The sequence below is a fragment of the Glarea lozoyensis genome (genome assembly GCF_000409485.1).
Source record: "Glarea lozoyensis ATCC 20868 chromosome Unknown GLAREA16, whole genome shotgun sequence".
NCBI lineage: Eukaryota > Fungi > Ascomycota > Leotiomycetes > Helotiales > Helotiaceae > Glarea > Glarea lozoyensis.
The window spans coordinates 1,597,638-1,617,433 of NW_007360990.1; the positions used below are offsets into that span (position 1 = coordinate 1,597,638).

The 19,796-nt window shown below is 46.3% G+C and overlaps 9 protein-coding genes across 9 annotated transcripts; 4 read left to right on the forward strand and 5 right to left on the reverse strand.

The window, feature by feature from the left end:
- Positions 1-672: 672 nt before the first annotated feature.
- On the reverse strand, positions 673-2,505 carry GLAREA_07779 (Cytochrome P450; the record flags this gene model as incomplete). The annotated part of the gene is made up of 3 exons (XM_008082466.1): positions 673-1,774; positions 1,823-2,313; positions 2,392-2,505. The coding sequence occupies 3 exons, from the start codon at positions 2,503-2,505 to the stop codon at positions 673-675; spliced, it is 1,707 nt and encodes a 568-aa protein (XP_008080657.1).
- A 1,135-nt stretch (positions 2,506-3,640) lies between these two features.
- GLAREA_07780 (uncharacterized protein) lies at positions 3,641-5,522 on the reverse strand (the record flags this gene model as incomplete). The annotated part of the gene is made up of 6 exons (XM_008082467.1): positions 3,641-3,982; positions 4,035-4,126; positions 4,190-4,365; positions 4,414-4,678; positions 4,732-5,221; positions 5,277-5,522. 6 exons carry the CDS (start codon positions 5,520-5,522, stop codon positions 3,641-3,643), a joined length of 1,611 nt encoding a protein of 536 aa, XP_008080658.1.
- Positions 5,523-6,262: 740 nt separating this feature from the next.
- GLAREA_07781 (uncharacterized protein) lies at positions 6,263-7,266 on the reverse strand (the record flags this gene model as incomplete). The annotated part of the gene is made up of 2 exons (XM_008082468.1): positions 6,263-7,103; positions 7,157-7,266. 2 exons carry the CDS (start codon positions 7,264-7,266, stop codon positions 6,263-6,265), a joined length of 951 nt encoding a protein of 316 aa, XP_008080659.1.
- Positions 7,267-10,181: 2,915 nt separating this feature from the next.
- GLAREA_07782 (uncharacterized protein) lies at positions 10,182-11,764 on the reverse strand (the record flags this gene model as incomplete). Its single annotated transcript, XM_008082469.1, has 2 exons — positions 10,182-11,116; positions 11,149-11,764. 2 exons carry the CDS (start codon positions 11,762-11,764, stop codon positions 10,182-10,184), a joined length of 1,551 nt encoding a protein of 516 aa, XP_008080660.1.
- Positions 11,765-12,287: 523 nt separating this feature from the next.
- GLAREA_07783 (uncharacterized protein) lies at positions 12,288-13,270 on the forward strand (the record flags this gene model as incomplete). The annotated part of the gene is made up of 4 exons (XM_008082470.1): positions 12,288-12,929; positions 12,981-13,039; positions 13,088-13,152; positions 13,206-13,270. The coding sequence occupies 4 exons, from the start codon at positions 12,288-12,290 to the stop codon at positions 13,268-13,270; spliced, it is 831 nt and encodes a 276-aa protein (XP_008080661.1).
- Positions 13,271-13,787: 517 nt separating this feature from the next.
- Positions 13,788-14,516, forward strand: GLAREA_07784 (uncharacterized protein; the record flags this gene model as incomplete). The annotated part of the gene is made up of 3 exons (XM_008082471.1): positions 13,788-13,811; positions 13,862-14,020; positions 14,070-14,516. 3 exons carry the CDS (start codon positions 13,788-13,790, stop codon positions 14,514-14,516), a joined length of 630 nt encoding a protein of 209 aa, XP_008080662.1.
- Positions 14,517-15,156: 640 nt separating this feature from the next.
- On the forward strand, positions 15,157-16,307 carry GLAREA_07785 (uncharacterized protein; the record flags this gene model as incomplete). The annotated part of the gene is made up of 2 exons (XM_008082472.1): positions 15,157-15,242; positions 15,290-16,307. 2 exons carry the CDS (start codon positions 15,157-15,159, stop codon positions 16,305-16,307), a joined length of 1,104 nt encoding a protein of 367 aa, XP_008080663.1.
- Positions 16,308-16,500: 193 nt separating this feature from the next.
- On the reverse strand, positions 16,501-17,666 carry GLAREA_07786 (uncharacterized protein; the record flags this gene model as incomplete). Its single annotated transcript, XM_008082473.1, has 3 exons — positions 16,501-17,174; positions 17,221-17,508; positions 17,582-17,666. The coding sequence occupies 3 exons, from the start codon at positions 17,664-17,666 to the stop codon at positions 16,501-16,503; spliced, it is 1,047 nt and encodes a 348-aa protein (XP_008080664.1).
- Positions 17,667-18,683: 1,017 nt separating this feature from the next.
- On the forward strand, positions 18,684-19,694 carry GLAREA_07787 (uncharacterized protein; the record flags this gene model as incomplete). The annotated part of the gene is made up of 1 exon (XM_008082474.1): positions 18,684-19,694. The coding sequence occupies one exon, from the start codon at positions 18,684-18,686 to the stop codon at positions 19,692-19,694; it is 1,011 nt and encodes a 336-aa protein (XP_008080665.1).
- Positions 19,695-19,796: the final 102 nt, after the last annotated feature.

Here is a 19,796-nt window from a genome sequence, read left to right on the forward strand (position 1 = left end):
TTCTCGGGATTGCTAACTTCTTTATAAGTTCTATAATACTAATATGTTTTAATATATTTCTTTGTACCTTGAAATAAATATAGGAAGTTTTACATCTGAGATCGGAGAACTCTAGCGAATGCTCACAACATTGTCGACCCACTGCAATTTGCTGCCTTCTAGAGTGTAGACTCAGGGACGCGCGACTCACTTCAAGAGCAGTGTCGAGCTTGGAAATTATGAACTTCCGTGGCTCGGACTTTGAGTGGCGCTCGATTTATTTTCAGTTTCCTATCTTTGCTAGGGAGTTGTTGCCGGATTCCATGTTGTCACTAAAATTGGCGTCTCGACTCTTCAAAAGTTCAGACCGATTTCAAGTTATACCATAGTTCTATACGTTTCAAAATTAAGCGGAAGTATTGAAATACAAGGGTTATTTTAACTTTGTTTGTGTTAAAGAATCAGAAAGAAGGCGCATGTTTTTTTTATTGATTTAAGTAAGTTAAAAATTCACATCGAAATCATCTATTCAACAGAAGAAGAACACAGAAGGAGATTCAGATACCCAGATTCATTTCGATTTTATATTGTCTTGAAATGCATCCACTTGAACTGAACCCGAACCATAGATCTGCTCGAAATAACCATCTTGGCCCACACCATCCCCTTTTTAAGCGAGAAATATCCTCCCCCCTATTCCATCTCACCACCCCCACCACCACGCAAAGAAATACGACAAGGATACCCGTCAGCAGGATGCGTCCCAGCTTTCTCAGTCTGATAGGCTCTATCCCCACGAACTGTCTTTACCGGTTCTCCAAAAACACTTTTCTTAAAACGACCTAACACACCTATTTCTCGTTCCCTCATCGCATCCCACTCCTCATACGCCGGCTTAACATCAAACATCCTTACCGTCATGATCATAACAATACGAATCTCATTATACACCAACGTCTGCCCGATACAATTCCTCGGTCCTTGCTCGAACGGACGGTACGCAGCAGGGTTGGGATAGAGTTCATGGCCTGGGTCTACTAGAAAGCGCTCTGGTAGGAAGTCATTTGGGAGAGGCCAGACACGAGGATTACGATGAATCGCAGGATGAAGAAGGGTGGCGCCGACGTAGTCCATTGGGTAGCAATTTCCGTGGCGGTCTGTGACTTTGACGCCTGGTTGGCCGGCACGCATCGTTGCTGCTGGTGGGCAGAGACGAAGTGTTTCTTTTATGACGGCTAGTGTGAACGGACATTTGTTCAGGAGTGTGGGCTGTTCTCTCAGAAGTTTTGCGGTTTGGTTGATGTCGGTCCCAAATATGTCGGTCCCAAATACATCGTCGTGCTCTTTTCGCAGAGATTTGAGAGCCTCCGGGTGCTGAGAGAGAAGATGATAAACGTAGACAATAGTCGAGGACGTGGTGTCATTTCCTGCAAATAGAAAGAGTCGAATTTGGTGGGTGGCATACTTCGCAAAGTGACTGTCGAGTTTTGGTTTCTGCATCAGGTCGTTGCTCTTGTTTTCTTGAATGTATGACTCGATTGCTAGGGTTATGACAGACTTTGTAGCATTTGACTGTTCGGCATCGGGATCATTAAACCTCGCTCTTATCTCAGAAAATCTTTGATCGAGTTCGTTTTGTATGTAATTATCCATCACTCTGCCATGATACTTCTGAATGAATGGTCGAAGCGGGTGCATTAAGATTCGAGGGTCCCAGAAGGAATGCCATCTTGTTATGTAGCCCAGTGAAGTAGCAAGCGCATTCTCTGAGCGTTGGTAATCGAGATCTGCGTCGCTGACTACAATCAGCTCGGGGGTATTAGACAGTTCAACGGGCACTCACAGTGTCAATTTGATAATTACATCCATCGTCAATCTCGTCGTCAAACCATCCAGCAATAACATTCCTCTCCCAGCGTTTTCTTTTAGTTTATCACAAAACACCTGCACAAAATTGACAATATGAGGCACATTATCCATCATGGCACTTGAACTGAATCCCGGATTAAAAAGAGTTCTCCAAAACTTCCATTCTAGGCCACTCATGGAGACAAGGTTCGGGCCACCCGTAATGGGTTTCATAAACTGCAAGTGCATATCAGTTTTTGGTAAATTGTACTTGGTCGATATCTGAACAGCGGTATCGGGATCATAAACCATGAGAAGCGCGGGGTACACGGGCCAGAAATCCATCAAGAACACTTCCGTGTCGGCAAATTCGAGTGCGAGGTCGTTCATAGCGAGGTTGACATTTGCATCGGGTGGGAGCTTGTCGACGTATTCTTGTAGGGTTAGGAGATGACCTGTAAACCAATTCCAGCCTTTGGGCATTGGCTAGAATTCTTGTCAGAATGACGGTTGTGAGAGAGGTTCTCTGGCATTTAAGCTTTCCAGAGAATAACTGCAACTTACCATTCCATTCCTTCTCAAGGCATTGATCTTGGAGCGGTGGTGATATGTTGTATGGATTAGATATACCAACGTTGTTACGATTGCTGTGCTAATGGCAGCGATTGAGCCCATCATCTTGCATGAAACGAACTACCTGAGGGTCGCGCTGAACATAACATCGAGGGGAGATAAAATAGCCCCCAAAACAAGCATGCTACGACTAGAAACGAGAGTGGTTAAGGAGATCATCACAGGTAGGTGGTCTGCATGTTGCAAATGTGTTGGATCATGTGAGTTTGTTGTTAGTTGCACTTCGCCAGCCAAGGACCTTGCTCCAACATGCATTTAAATTTATCCGAGACTTCATTAGAACAAACAAGGTCGAGCGGTGAGCAGCAATTTCGCTAGAAAGATTCGTTTTCGAGGCTGCAGTTGGAGGATGGGTATTGGTATTCTTGCTGGGGTGGGCTTGGACTTCGAAACCTCAAGTCAGTAGCAGATCATCACCAAAGACATCGTTTCTCGAACCTGGAAGATAAACAGGAACAGTTACTTATATATTGAGGACTTGAGATCTGGCTCATAAACTACGTGCCATAATCCGTCACATATATCATTAGTACGTGGACGAGATCCTCCTCTTTTCTGAACTCACCAAGGTGCGTCGTGTCACTAGATACTTCTAGCGGCTTTGGCAGAGATCATTTCGACGACGATCAGGGCTGGTGCGGGTCCATCAAGATCCACGAGGCACTGAAGGGAGGCGGCTTTAGAGATTAGATAGATCTCTAAGAGTGTGAATGAGTTGGTCGACTGATCGTGCCGAAACTGTTATTTCTCTATGTTTGTTCATCTTACAGAGTTATTAATCGCGTGCTTCGGGTCAAAAGGCCCGAAGTGAATGCATAAGAAACAAGAAGTCCTAGAAAGGCGATCATCTCGACTACGTCCCCGTACTAAAAGTACGCAAAGCGATAATAGAACATCCGGGCCAAAGGATTGACAATTTCAATTTCGTCATTAACCTACAATCTATAGAGACGAGATCCATGTCTAATCATTGATCTCAAAAGCGGTATCTCGAGATAACTCCATCATGCGGTGTTGCTTCCGATTGAGCGACAGACGTTACTAGAAAACTCCCAGTATCCACGCCCTTTTTAGAGTGTAGCATGGTCACCAAAACTTGGAAAAGCCCAAGCATGGTCCACCGAATCCCCTTCGTAACCCAGTATAGTAATGCTTCGGCTCAACAACAGTTGGCCAACACTTACACATGAGATACAGCCTTTTCATTAATAGAGTTACAAAGTGTATCAATCTCATCAGTTGTCAAACGCGTTTTGAATTCGGTACTATCCGGTAGTACTTCAATTTGAATTCCGGCATTAGCTGATTTGAATATAACAGCAAGCTTCAAGGGCTTATCGGTCGGCCGCATAATGTAGTCAGAATCCCCAGTAGGCTTGTTGGTATGTAGAGTAGATTTAAGAAACTTCGACCCACTGTGGAGAGCTTCGGCAACGTCAAACTCTCCACAACCCGACTTCCAGCATGAGCACTCCGGGTTTCCATACTGAAGGGTACGTGGGATTTTTGCATTAAGAAGCCACTAAGAACTTCATTAACTTTTGGCCTCCGTCTAGCACGAATTGAGTACTTACAACAGCTGGCATGTCACCATTAAATCCAGACGTGCCGTCAGCAGGCATGGAAAACTCCATCAAGAACAATTTATCGGCACCAGCGAAGCCATCTGCTTGATATCAGTGTCCAATCCATCGCACATTTCTCATCGGTTGGGAGCGGCAAAACCTACGGTGCGCAACTGTCCCCGGACGAGTATAACCACAAGCGCTATTCTCGGCGCATTTTTCACCAAGCATGACAATGATTTCTTTGTCCGAAGGAATGACCTTATCTGAGAGTATTTGAGGTGAAGTCGCGCCATGACAACCGTCTGTACCGGTATATGCTAAAGAAGCTCCGTAATGGCTAGAAAACATTAGCTCCCATCAACAAACACACATAGTGGACGAGTACAAATCAAAAACACCTGAGCTACCCGATTCACCACCATAATTCCCCAAAAAGACCAAATTTTTTAGTGTCTGTGTGGCAGAGTTATAGTAGCCGATTCTTTGATAGACCCCCGATCCGGAATTACCAGCTGCTGGCTGCGAGGAAGGAGTAGCGTGGGGTTGTTCTGGTTTTGCATTTTCTGCCGGAGCAGGCGCCAAAGACAGAGACGCAGGTGCAACAGGAATTGGAGCAGGAGGTGGTGCAACTTGAGGCACTGGAACTGAATCTGATAGCAATTAGCAGTGATGATTTGAAGGAAAGGTCAGTGGGCACACGAACAAGCTCCTGCTGGCTGAGCCGAAGGTACAGCGGTGGTGGTAGCCGTACGGGTGAAAGTGGTGTAGGATGTTTGTCTGGACGTAGATAATATTGATGTGCTGGCTTGTCTAGTAGCCGACAAGGCTGCAGGAGATGCGGGAGTTGTGGAAGGGGGCGTAGATGGCCCAAACCAGTTATTCGTCCAAGAAACGACTTGACCGTTGATAGTCGCAGTGACTATTACTGGATTCTGAGACGCAGCGGGTGCAACAGGCGTTCCCGAGTAGTTGTTCAACCAAGACACCACCTTGCCGTCAATCGTAGCAGTAACATACTGGCGCTTCTCTTTATCACCATCTACGACTTCTGCCGGTTCTCTAGTTTTATGAAACAGATGATGCTGATGCCGTCGTTGCGCGATTGATGCCGAGCGTTTCCCAGGAACAGTAGTCGACAAGTTATATACGGCAATCTGCTTCAAATGAATAGGTCCACGAAAATGAAGAGATAACTGCGAGAGGTCAGACCGCATTCCTACTAACCAAGAAGTTGAACGAAAGACTTACCTCCTCGTCAAGAGGAGATAGGGCACCACTGAATTGCTTCGGCTGGGATGTGCAAGTACCGTCTGGTGCCATGTTGACGATGTCCTTATATGATCCGGCAGCCCCAACTTTATCATATCGAATAGCCTTTACGGCTTGACAATACACATTTCCGCCGACATTTGTAGAACCTTGACCACATAGATCGCCTTGAACAACAGCAACCGAGGTCAAAACGATGCCAACCACGGCACGCTTAACATGCATAACTAACATAAAGAGCGTAACGAAAAGAAGGAAATTTTCGTAGGAAGCTCTATCTCGGTTTGCGATCGCGCAGACTGAATCGAGCGGGAGGTAGGTAAGGAGCAAGTAGCGATACTGCGATGAAAATGGTGTAGTTGCAGTAAAACTTCTGAGAGAGGTCGAAAGAGCGTGGAGAACGAGTGTGGATGAATGTTTGTTTGTGTACAAATTGAACTTTTCTTGATAGGGACAGAAAGGAAGAAAATTGGCGATAGACAAATGTCTTCGAATGTTTTGGGAAGGAACGCTGTCAGAGACGAATGCAAACATCCCAGGATGGAAAACAGAGGCGAGGGGTAACGAGGAGCAACAACTTAGAGTTCGGCCCTTCTCAACACAAACCGATTCACCAAACGATAAAACAAGATCCGACTATCAAACATCTCAATATGACTGCATCGCAAGAAGTTGTCGATCGATCTTTGATTACAGAGCCGACCACCAACTTCTTGAGCAGAGTCACAACTTCTTCGACGCACTCACAATCCAAGTGGATATGCAGATGATCGATCAACACAGTGATGGTTATTCAATATACATTCCTATCATTCTACTCCGCGTCACCTATCCAATTCGCAAAACGCCAACGCACTCTCAATCAAGTGATGACGACTCATGGGGTAAAAGTATTTGAAATTACACTACTATATCCAAGAAGTTAAATATCCACAAATCGAAACATGAAATCGCAATAACATGATTTATATGTTTCCTCCCATAGTCGTGGTCAAGTGTGCTGTGCTCTGGGCAATGTAGCAGCTTCCGTCGCTGGTTCCGATCGGCTGAGTGGCAGTCAACCAGAAGTTGTTGTTCATGTCGCTGGTGCATTGCGGTGCTTCAACGCTGCTGATGGACATGTTGTATGTGTTGCCAGCGGTGTTTGGGATTGCAGAAAGGTTATATCCGCTGCCCTTGGCCAAGAAGGTGATCTCTCCGAAGCTGGTATCGAAGCCACCGCTGTCGGCTCGGAGCTTGGTGGTTGCTTGAGCGAAACCAATGTTGGAGTTCTCCTGGACGGCAATGATTTGCGAAGCTCCTGGAGCCAAGACGAAAGTGAGGGTGGTCTTCTTTGGCGCATCGGTGGATCCAGAGAGGTCTTGTCCATCCTCTCCAACCTTGTTCCATACGTTGACGGTGATTGGCACCTGCTGGGTGTTGACGAAGGTGTTGGTGAAATCGTATCCTTCGATCGAGTCGACTTTGATGATGTTGGCACCGTATGGAATTCCCACGTTGTTGATGGCGTGGTCACCGACAGCGTAGGCTTTGGTGGAAAGACCTCCGAATGATGTGCGGTCGTTTGAGCATCCGACGACACCACCGAGAAGACCAGATGATGATCCGGACGACTTGACAGCAGAGGTCGCTGCTGCGACAGCAGAGCTGACCTTGGTGCCTACCTTCGCCGCGAAAACGGCGCCAGCAGGTGAAGCAGCTGGTGTGGCTGCTACAGCGGCACTTGCCTTGGATGCTTGACCAGCAGCGTAGGCAGCGTCCCAGTCAACATCCAACTTGGAGTAATCGATGGTGCTGTAGTCAACACTATCCATTCCGTCAGCATTCTTCCCCTATTTTCGCGTTCTGTCTTTGCTTACTCTTTCTTTTGGTGAGCGCGCTGATGGAGATGAAGGTGGGTTGGGCCAGCCATGACTTCGCTGAGGCTAAGAGCTGCCACAAAGAGGGCAGTAGCTGTGAAGTGAACCATATTGAAGATACTGTGTAATTTCCTTTTGAATTCGTTGTATCGGGGTATATTGGGAGCTGAAAATTGTTGTTGAAGGATAGAAATCGTTGAATGCAGGCCGTTGGTTTAAAGGAGTGTGGGAGCGATGTATTGCTCAAAGTGTGAGAAACGAGAGTTTCGAAGGGAACGACTTCCAACCGGATCTGAGATTCTTATGATGAAGTTGAGAAGGAGTGGAAGAAAGGCGGCGCGAAGGGATGGCCGCTCTCAAGTAACAAACGAAGGGTGGCCCCAACTGATGGTGGTGTGGGTCGATTCATTTGCGGGAAGATGAATCGGGTTGACAGCGGAGACACTCATGCCAGGGCACCAAGGGGAACATCGACATGGTTCAGCTCATTCTCGGACTCCGGCCACCACTCACAAAGCGTGCCTGAGCAGTTTCCTCAAGGGCATCTGAAAACAAGTAAGCTAACTGGTTGAATTGACGGGGGAACAGCACAGCCATAGCCCAATCCGATGTTTACAAGATGAGCGATTCTTTTAGCCAACATGGCAATTCTATGTTTTTTCACGGCCAGCCAATAGCATGATTCGCAGCAATGTTTGACAGAGTCCAATTTCGAAGCGACAAAGAGACCTTCTTGTTGCTTCAAATCTCATGAATCCTTTCAGAGACCTCGCTTCATGAATCTCGGCTGTTGTTATTCAGGAAGCGACTCTCTTTCAATCGCTCTACTCGTAAGGAGCGTGGCGTGGACGAAGTCTGCGTCGTGTGAAGCAAAAGATCTTCGGCCTGAGGGCAGCCATCAACCGCATATTCAAAACATCTGTTCTTGGGCGTCAGGTCCAAAAATGGTCGCTTTTGTTTCAAAGGAATTTCTAGCGAATCATATCGTTAGTCAATTCCATTATCGAATTTACAGCCACGGTTCTTTTTATTTAGTGTCGGCCACGGGCCTTGGTGCGTTCTGGTCCTCTGGCTCTGGACTCTGTCCACTTCTTCAAACAGTGGCACGAACTATCGGAGATCAGGGCGTTAACCTAAGCTGCGCGCACCCTCAAGAAGCACGTGCTGGCCACTATCAGATCCCGAGAAACAAGTCCGAGTCATCAAGAAACATAATTGTGGGAAATTCCCACCAGTTTTCGGAGACGCGTAAGATTCACAGGCGTTAGGCCGTTCAAAAGAACTTCGTGGGGACTCGGTACTTCGCTCTCCAATCCAAGGGAGGAGATAATCTGGGGCGATGGTGATGTGCAAGATTCTAGACTTTTGCTGGGATAATTTCTCAAGTTGTGCAGAAAGAGATTTTATGCTGCAGCAACATTTATGTCACAACACCAAGTTTTTGCGATATTTCTTCTCTGCCGTGCAATTTAAAAGAGGATGTTGGCCAATTGGAGCAAAGATAAGTGAGATCATGACTCTTCATACCGCATGCTGTACCAATCGGTGAGTGTCCAGCTGCATAATTCCCATGATCGCGATGATTGTTTTTCAAAAGGCGGTTCCTGCAGCCAAAAGGCAGGTACCGTTCGGCACAGGGCAAGTCTGCCCTGCATCTGTCATCTGTTGGTTGTGAATCCTCCTGCTTACCGCAACAATCTCTTCCTTGCCAGCAACAAGCGCTCTTTGTTTTTGTTTCATCCGCTTTTGTATTGCGAGTCATCTCACGACATCCTTTTGTTCGGTGGCCGTTGATCAGCGACCATGACTTGACCTCAAATCGAGTCGTGAATAGCATTTGTCCTGCGTTTCTGATACGCGCCGTTGCCAAGTTGGCGGTTTCCAGAAAAAGACCGCTCCATCAACGGTCAGACGGCTCGTTGCTCGAGGCAGGTCGTGTCGAGTGCTGGTTGGACAGAAGCGCTTACATGCTTCGTCGGTTGTTACTCGTCCACGTTGTGCGGTTGTGTTGATCACCTCTTTTTACTTTTTGAACGCGCGGAAGTCGTCATTCGGGATTTTAGCTGTGTTACTGGACCTCGCGAGTTACTGCCGGTGTTGGCACTTTGTTGGTGGTGTGACGATCAAGTGATCTGGAAGGTGTTTGGTGTATCGTTGATGTCAGTCGAGATGCGTGTTACAGCAAGACCAGCGGGATTAATTCGTGGCCGTTTTACATCCTCTCGCCCGAGACGGCCCTTGGGAGTGAGGCCTCTTTAGATACGTGGAGCTTTATGCATCTCCTGCTGTAGGCAAGTAGGAGTTGAGAATTCACGAGCAAATTTGCGGCCTCTCTAACGTAAATGTTGGTTGCTTTTGTGATTAGCAACGTTTCAAAGTAATCATCCTTAGCGACGAGGCGACCTTGTCTACGTAAAGAATTACATGTGTTTTACTTTGATGGAGTTTGTTAAAAGGTCGGAGAATATCTTACGGTCACGTCGTTGTTGTACGAACAAAAAGACGTCAATCAATCACTTCAATTGTGAGTTGTAGAGCAAGAAGGGGTGTGTGAGTGGTCTATACAATCACTTCAGTTGAATGTGCATTTTTGAATTGGCCACATGGTGACTCTTATCAGGGCGTTGGTTGTATCAATGATTGTGATCATATCATGCCTACTACCTCCGTACGAGTTTCTTAGCGAGCGTGCTTCTTTTGTACACACTAAATTTCCTTCAGTCTACCTTGATCTTTGGGAGATGGTGGGTATTTGATCAGTAAAAGAGTAATTAGCAGTTTCTCATTGACTTATTATGCCGGTCGCAGAATCACTGGAAGGGTTTGGCATGTAATTCAAATACTTAGATGGCATCCAGCTTCTTCTTCTGTATGCCAATGAGAACAGCCACATCTAGTGAATGTACTACGTGTGAACCTTACATAGGCTAGATATCCAGATACACTCAATTTCTCCAATCTAATCTACCGTCTAAAACACATCCAAGTCCAACTTATCCAGTCGTGCTATCCCTCATCCAAAACATCATCTCGGTTTCAACTTCGTCCACCCACTTGTCCCAGGAATCTTAGGTTCATCTACACGGCCACCCACTTCAACAGCATCAACCACAGTCCTACAACTCATGAAACTTTGCTGCATTGCCAAGTGTGCTGGCATATTACTCCCCTCCTTCGTAGCCCCAATGACCACCCCATCAACGCCCAGCTCATCATTAACTCGCCAAGCGTTCTCGTCTACGATTTCCCATTCCTTATTGGCAACTTCGTTTGTTAGCAACGCTTTCAACGTGTCCGTCAAGTGGCGGGGTGAAGTGAGTTTCCAGCTCTTGATGAATTCGGTCCCTTCAGCACTATTGAGAGAGTTCGTTGTCGTTCCGTGAGAGTAACGCCCCATGAGAGGTTCTGTTGCAAATTTCTTTTCTTCATTGTCGGTTGTTCTATTCGAGGTCTTGGAGGGTGTGGAATTGTTGGAAGAGACACGACTGCTTGGTTGAGAACGTGGTTTTGGGGCCAACAAAAGAGCGTAGAGGTTTTTCCCAATATCGCAAACGTCGTCGAGATTCCCCTCTTCACCAATGTCAGCCCCTTGACTTCTGCACACCCACGCTATATTATAGGCAAGAAGTACAACCCCTTCAATGAAGAGGGAATAAGCGACTGGGTCCTCATTGTAAAGGATTGGGAGAGGCTTGGTTATGTGAAGAGGTCTTGCGCGAGGCTGCGTGGGCTGCTCATGTCGAGAACCCGTTAAACTACTAGAATTTTGCCCGCTTGTATTACTAGAAGTCTGAGGTCTATGGACGTAGGAAGCGAGTAATGGGTAAATAGTCGGCAAAGGCTGTTCTGGCTGTGGAAGTATGATTTCAGCAGGTAACCGGATGGCGAGATAATGCATACATAGCATCAGCAAGTGTACAACATGAGACAGCGCAGTTGATATCTGGGCAGGACTCGCAGCTTGAGCCATAAGTTAGCTTGGATAAATCTACTTGGTAGGATGAACTTGCTATTCAATGCTCTCAAATCTACGATTCCAACTCTTCCTATCTGGTACTCTTCTTGACCAGCACTTCTTCTTCGCCTTAATCCGTATAACTTCGCAGCCTCCCCGCAAAGATAGGTTCTTGAAGAGGCGAATGTGCCTTGCAATTTGTTCCATTTGTACTTGGTCATTCGAATGGACTTTTCAACCTCCTCTATTTGCCTGCTTCTCCGCGCTTCAATACCATTTGTCGCCGAAGCCAACTCGGACTTCCTTCGAGCAATGCTGGCCTTCTTCTTAGCCACCTCCTCTCTTGCTTTCTCAATCTTGGCTCTGAGTTCGTCCGCCTTTATGATGATCTGCTCCGTCCGGTCCACAGCTATAAGTCTATCACTAGATGCCGAATCTATGTCGTAACGAGATACAGGTTTATGTGGTGTAGTCTTAGATCCATCTCCCTGCGGCTTTGAAACAAGATCGTTGATCTCTTGTTGGAGTGAATCGTTCTCAAGTAGAATTTGAGCATTTCGAATACGGGCCGGGTAAAGTTCATTTCGGGCATCGACGGGACATAGGAATGGTAGCTTGTATCCGCCGGTTCGATAACAAATATCACACTGCATGTCGCTGCTTAGTAGAGGTTCTAGGGCTGCAGTGAAGGAGGAGGTGAGGCTCGAAGTTATCGCTAAATGGAAAATAGATCGGCTTCGTAGGTAGGCGCATACTGAGTCGCGGATATTATATTTAGGGGAATGATGCTTGTGATTCAGGGTCACCTCATGGTGAGAGAATCAGACTGTTTGGGAGTCTTTGACAAGGCTGCCGAATTCGAGACAATCCTTATCAATACATTGGCGTCGCAGTCATCCGCAATCACCACGTGCCCGGGATGTATTCGGGTAAACTTTTACGCGATGTGGTCGCGTCTGTTCTCCTTCACTCTTTCCAACGAGAAACTCCATACTGTTAATAGTCAATCACACTTCACCAAGATTTGACTACTCATGATTCATTAATTGATAACAACTTGGACATCAGGTTGCGGCAAAACAGCTCTTGACGATGAAGTAAAACAAACAAACAACAACAACTTTCTTCCTGCAAACTCACAACTATCATCCCTGTATTGTCCAACCAAGAGCTAAAATGGACTCACCGCCTGAGACCCCTGAGCAGACTCAGAATTACGACAGTTCGCTACCAGGAACACAACAGGACTCCTCGCAGTTGTCTGAAGATGTCGAAGATGGAAGCTCTGATATAGAACAGGAGTTAACATCGTCTCCAAAAACTGTTGATGGTGGTATGGAACCCAGCCAAGATTCAAGCAACGGATTGGGCAAAGCCCAAGTTCAAGTGCCATCAACACCTCGGCCTAACCAAATTCCAAAACTCGAGAGATCTCCGAGTCAAACTCAACGAAAGCTAGCCTTTCCTCGAACGCAACCGAATCATGTTATCAAGCATGTTACCAAACTTGAGTCCAGTCAGCTACGGCAAAACGCCGTTTCGCGGCCACCATCTCAAGCTCATAAAGCAGCAAAGGTGGAGCAATTGACTCAACAAGAGCCGGAATCAGCGCAGCGTGATGAGCCGAGTGAAGCCTATGAGGTTGAAGAACAGCAAGCCACTTCTGGCCATGAGAAAAATGGGAATGTCCCTCAGGATACCAGCGTCGAACTTGAAGATTTCGATTATGCGGAAATCGAAAGAAAGTATCGGGAAGAATTGAAAGCAGTCCATAAAGAGGAGAAACAGTATTTCAACGACTTGGAGTCATATGGTCGAGTGAGTTGATGACACCATATGGGTTGAAAATACTCACGTATTCGTGTTTAGCTAGCAGGTAATTGGGCTGCTGGAGCCAGTGCTCGTGATAACGAGAGGGCATTCAAACGGTATGTTTTTTACAGCTTTATTTTGTTACCATTTCTAACAAGTTCAAGTCTGAAAACTCGCGAAAGATTTGTTCAGTTGTCAGAAGATACTCTGCAGGCCAAGCATGAGCATTGTAAGTTTGCCTCAAAATGAAAGTGGTTTGATAGTCTGCTTACCGAAGTTTAGATTCCCATGTGTATACGGTGTTGCAATCCGCCATTGATCTCATAAGCAGCGGAGCTCCAAAATGATTATACCTTTCTACTTGCACTTAGCTGTGATGCTTTGTAGTATGATGTTCATCACATCCACGCACTTTGCTACTTAGAACGATCGTCCCTGAGAATGTGACGGGTCACTGAAAAGATGGAGGATCACTAGGAAAATGAGGTTAAATACCTGGAGGAAGCATATCCCTTCGAGTTAAAGATGGACGGAGTTAGCTATACCCATTTGCTTTTGCCCATCTAGATAGCGCTTCTCCAGCGAAAGATTTAACTAATACTATTGCCCGACGACTGCTTCATTTGATCTTCAACAATATACTCATGGAATCCTGTGAGTATAGAGCCACTGTTTTTCAATCGATATCGAGGTTTGGGAATGAGAAAATACCAAATTAATGATTGTGCTCTGCCTGGTAAAGATCTCCAACTCAGAAACGTGATCACGCGTTTGCGGGTCTGGTCTGTCGTGGGGTCACCGTACCAGCTTTATTGTTGACCCTTCGGATGTTGAAGAGCTTCAGTCTGATTCCAACCGCACAACATGGCATCTATTGACATATCCCCGGTTGGCTTATATGTGTTGCTTTTGGTGAGGTTCAATGCTAACTTGGGCAGGAAGAAATATCCTCGTTCCACTCGTTGCACTTTTCCTCCGAAGCTGTCACAAATTTCGGGCATGATTTCCTAGGGCCTGTTGAGGAGGAGATATACGAGGAAGATGACGGATTAGGCTACTATGCTGATGGAGTGAAGCGAACCTTGACTGATGAGCAGGTTGGTACTTTATCTTGCCCCGGCTCCGACAACGCTAATCGTTTTCCAGATACAAATATTCCGACACTCTGAGATAGAAACACTGCTACGTGAACGACGACATGCAGTTGAAGCAACGGAGTTCGGGGATCATGACACAACTTCAAATCGTGTAGATGATAAAGTATTAGAGGATGAGGCATTAGAGGATGGGGAGATGGAGGACACAAATAGACCTATCATAGGCCCAATTGCTCCATCGCCTACAGTTTCGCAGGCCCCGCCCAGTAAGAAGAAGAAAAAGAACAAGAACAAGAACAAAGGTCAGAGGCAGAGGCAAAATCCGGTCGAGAAGGGATTCTTTAAAGCCAACGTGAAGCCGGATCTGCGCAAACGAACATGGGATAAAGTCGAAACGGGTCTTGAGGACCTACAGTATGACGATATGGAGGGCGATTCTACGGCTGCTCCCAGTCATGCTGCACAACGAAGAAAGATATCCTACGACGACGATTGATCCACAAAGAACTGGTAGAGATACACGCGAAGGGCTGTTTATGAAAGACACTCAACGATACGACAACTAGCACCAAGCTAGGAGGCTTCTAGCGCTTCACGAAGAATGAAATGACAGGTACGTAAAATCTCTCGGAAATCATATCGTTGTGGTCAAATGATGAGAACCATCGTATCGTCATCCTTAGTCTTACCTGCGGAACTCTATGACTACCTCAGCGGCAACGCTCTGGAAGGACGTCTCGAGTTACCTTGCAGTCTTGATGAAACAGCATAATCTTCTCTCTGAATCATACCTCTGTTATTCTTTGCCATCACCCTCTACTTCGTTGAACAAGCTGACGAATAGCAGAACAGGTTCCTTCAGAAAATTATGTTCACCTGCACAAGCCAATGGTGGACGGTTTGCACAACTTACAAGGTCTGCGGAAAGCTATTGGGAATTCATTCTCTATCAAGAATTCATAGTAACACTATTTTAAGGCATTTGCTGTTGAGGTGGCGTTGAGAATAGATAGAATTACGAATGCCAAATTTTGTTACGAGGCTGTGGTCAGCCTTGGCTGGCATGCCGCTATCTGAATAACTATCCTTGTGATATTTCACAACTCATCACTATAAACCAATTTTACAACCCCAAAATGTCTGGACTGCCAAGCTACGATCAACACCTCCTAGATCGTCTAAATGCGCTCAAGAAATCCCAAGTGCAAATAGATCCACCAACGTAAAGCCCTACCATCTTCATCCTACGATCCACTAACACAAATCCAGCCAAACCATCACGCCTCGTGAATCAACTCCAGAAACAGACCTCTCCTCCCGTCTTCGAAGTCTCAGAAATGGATCTTTATCACCCTCGTCGTCACCAGCTCCCAAACGTAGTTCGCCAGCTCCAACCCCGCAACCTCAACTGGTGGTCGAGGAAGAAGAGCAAGATCCGATTTTGATGACCGATGATCAAACTCTGGAAGAATTACTTGCTGATTTAGGGCCAGAAGATCAGTGGAAACTTGATCCTGATGATCCGGCGGATGTGAGGAAATTACTTGATGAGGCTAGGGCTGCTTTACCTCGTGATGAAGTCATTGCTTCTGAGCGTGCTGAGGGGACTGGGAAGGAAAGACCTCGTGGAGGTGATACCGGGATGGGGGAGGGCTATTTGACTAGAGATCTGGATATGAGTGTTTTCACCAGTGAAGTCGAAGAGCCGGAGCAGGACGGAGAGCAAGGTGGAGGAGAGAATTTAGAAGGCGAATCACGTGAGATTCAGGATATTGTGAGGAAGTTGATGGATGAAGTAGCTGTTGAGGGAGATGTTGAAGAGGACGAAACCTCCGGAGAGAAGTCTAAGGGGACGGCTACCGCTAATAATGACACGAACACCGGCTTCTCCTTACCATCAGCACCCTCCACACACCCCACGCCTCCAACTAAAGAAGACACGGACTTCACCAACGACATCACCTCACGTCTCGCAGCCCTCTCCACCTCAAACTCACCACTCAATCTTCCTTCGGCGCCAACGACAATCACAGATTCGATGGGTCTTCCTTCCGCTCCAACTTTCAAACCATCAACTAAGCCGACTGTGGAGTTGAAAAAGAAGACGTACAGCGATCAGGAGATAGATAGTTGGTGTAGTATTTGTCAGGATGATGCGACGGTGAAATGTCTGGGCTGTGAAGGGGATTTGTACTGTGCTAGATGCTGGAAGGAAGGTCATATGGGTCCTGATGTTGGGTACGAAGAGAAGACGCATAAGTGGACGAAGTTTCGGAAACCGAATTGAAGACTCAGCGCGATATATGCAAGTTTGTAGTAAAATATATTTCATGTTAAGCATGCTATCTAGTCTCTATTCTATTGTGCCACAAAAGAGTAGCAATCCTGGTTGGTGGTATCACCACGAAATATAGCAACGAAAGCAATGGGTATAGACACGCCGAGCGCCAATGAATGCAAATGACCTACTCTGTATCCCGTCAACGCCTATGATTCTGCTGGCGATCCATTTCGTCGCCGAAATAGTTTGTTCTCTCTTCTGTTGGTGTACCAGCAAGACTACCTAGCGCATCTGAGTCGGCCCTGGCATGCTGTGGACCTCTTCGATCCGGATTATCTGTATATTGAGGTCCGGTCTTCAACTCTTGCTCGCGTAACTGTATTCCTTCTGATCTCTTCTTACCCAAGCCAAGTCTTTGCCTACGTGACTTACCGACTCCATAACCTCCACGACGGCCCATGACATTGCCAAGGCCAATCCTTCTTGCATGCCTATTCCAGAAGAACCCCCCAATAAGGCAGAGTATAATGAACCCAAAGACAACTGGAAGGGCAATATATAGATCCTGCCCCTTTGGTGCCTTGGCCAACGGCTGACGGTAGTAATTTGGAGGGCGATTTGTAACTCGAAGGATTGGCCCTGAATAACTCATTGGCTCGTTGGCAAGAGGATTGAGCGGTACGATGTATAGTGTGATGTTATTCGAGCCTTTCCCTCTGAGCCATTCTTTATCAATTGTCCAAGCATAAAACCCATATGCATTGGTTGTCGGAGGGGACTGGAAGGCTTGGACTCCACCACTCGTATTTACGTAGTTTGCCTGGACGAGAACGCTTGCATTCTTGACAGGGAAGAAACGAGTATCCCAAGTAACTTTTCAGTTAGCTCCATGCCGCAGTCCCTGGATGTAGTAGCATACCATAATATGTTTCCCCCACGTAAACATCAGATCCATTTTCTGGTTTGCAAAACGGGGCATATTGTTTGTCCATGTTAAAGCACACCTCGAATGAACCGCCACCAGTCGCTGTGGGTAATGGCCCTGAGGTCATCGTAGCCTCATCCTCTAATTCATCTGTGGTACTGGCTGTCAAGCTCGCCGGAGCAGCGCTGATTGTCGTAGCTACGCCATGGATGGTTGTGAGAACGGGCGTAATAGTCGCGACTGGGGTACCATTGGCGTCAACTGAAACCCAAGGATTTGGATCTGCCAATACATAATGTCAGTATGGAAAGTAAAGCATGAGGCATATTCGAATTCTTGACATTCGGACACTAACCTTCTCGTTGGAGTAGTCCTCCCGATGCTGTAGTCAAGAATGTAGCAACAGCAATTATCCTACCAACTAAGCTGTGCACGTACATTTCGTATATATACGCTCAATCAGACACCACAGAAGGGGTTTAGAATCGATTCCAAAGCAACGAGGCTTGTCAAAAAACAGTACGGATCCCATAAAGAAATGTGATCATGAACAAATTCGGTGTGGTGGTCGAGAAGGGATGGCCGAGCTCTCGTACCTGAAAATCATTGGCAGGGATTAGGGATTTCGCGTGAGAGAAGGAGGGGTGCGTTTAGTTATGAGACCCACCGCTGAACATCATACAGGTATCATTTAAGGATTGACGACATAGCCATGAACTATCCAGATCGTAATTCAATCTAGACGATGTTTCTGCCTTATACTCATATTACCGGGAATCACAAGCCACTGAGCTATCCAATCCCAGTATCATACAGTAGATTAACATTCTAAAAATCTGCTGCCAATCATCCAGTGGTCATCACCTTCAATCGAACTCGTCCTTCACTTGATTTTCCAGTATTCTGCAGCAATACGGCCCTATTGAAACTAAAAAGAAAAACATTCCCCCGAATAACTCGTTGAAGAATGCACCATGTCACGGAAAGCTTGCAAGGCCGGGCCAATGCTTGTCTTGTAGAGATGCCATGAAAACGATTGCCATCATATAAATGTTGGCTATCGAAACATGGTTCCTGATTCTCTCCCTCACATAACTTGTGCTGGATTCAGGTTCGAATAAGCTCTCTGTTCTATTTCATGCCACTGCTACACATCTGCTTTGGATGCATTTACATGCCAAATAATAGGCGCAAAAGGTAATTGATAGAAAGTGTAACCCTGGAAGACTAGAGTGTTATTATTATTCACTTCTCGGCTGCTGTTTTCCTACCCTTATTTATGGGTCTTCTTCCTACCGTTCTGTTTACATCAAAATCACAGCAGCCTCAACATCGGAAATCTTCAAAACACAGTAAGCTCAGCCTACCATTCTTCGAGTCCAGACTGAATTTAAATTTTAACATAAGCTAGAACAACCAGGTCCACATCTTTCTCGCTGTGCAGAGGTTCGATTACAATGGCCTCTGCACTAGCACTACCAGCACAAGGAGCCTTCATCCATTTCCCGAAACTTCCAGCGGAGTTGCAAAACAAGATACTAAAGACTTACCTGGAAGATGAGCCAGGACGTCTCATTGAAGTCCGATGGAGCAAGGCAAAACAACGGTATTTTATCGACGCAGCAGTACCACCACTCCTACACGTGGATCGCGGATCTCGTGCGATGGCCAAAAAATATTTTGAGCTGATTACTGTTCCTGTCAATGTCACGAAAAAGGTATCGACTATAACCCTATACGACCCAGTGGTTTACAATGATACGAAAACTGTTCCGCTTACAGTCTGCCTCTTCCAAACCCACTTTAACTTCAACCACGATACCCTATATCTAAACTCTGAGCATTTCAGACCAAAAACAAATCATCACAGGGAAAATCTTAATCGTCTGCCTTCCAAATTGAAGGAGTTTCTGGTAGCTCTGAATGGTCAGAGACACATTGCAGAGAGACTTCGAGCTTTGGCCGTGGATGCAAAAATGTTTTACTCTAGTTTCTTTGCACAACACATGTTCAACATGGTCGATCTTGAGTATGTTCACTTTATTTTTGGCGATCACTGCTGTTTGGAAGGAGCTGGTATTTCAGGATATCGAATACACCAAGAGGCATTTGCGATTGAGCAAATTCAGATCCCCGATTTCCCGACCCATCGACAACAGAATCCAACTATGTACACACCTAATGCACTTCTGCAGAGACATGGTCCGATGACCCAGATTAATGGATACCCCCACTTCATTGGACAGACATACTGGGTCGCAATGCTCTCAAAGAAGGAACAGTATGTAATCGGCGACATCTGGCAAGATTTGAATAACGAACTTATCATGGATTTGGAAAGAAACGTTGCAGAGCAGATGGAAATGAGTCAAGGGCTGGCAAGGGAACACTGGCAAGACTTGACTACAACGCCATGCAGAGTCGTGAGGAGAGCTATGTGGTCTACACTTGAACCTTTGCGTGAGTAACGTCGGTCTCAGACAACAACGGGTGTTGGGGGTGGAATAACGACTATATTAAGCCGCTGTTTCAAGCTGCTTCAAGACAACAGGGCGACTCTGCTCACAAGA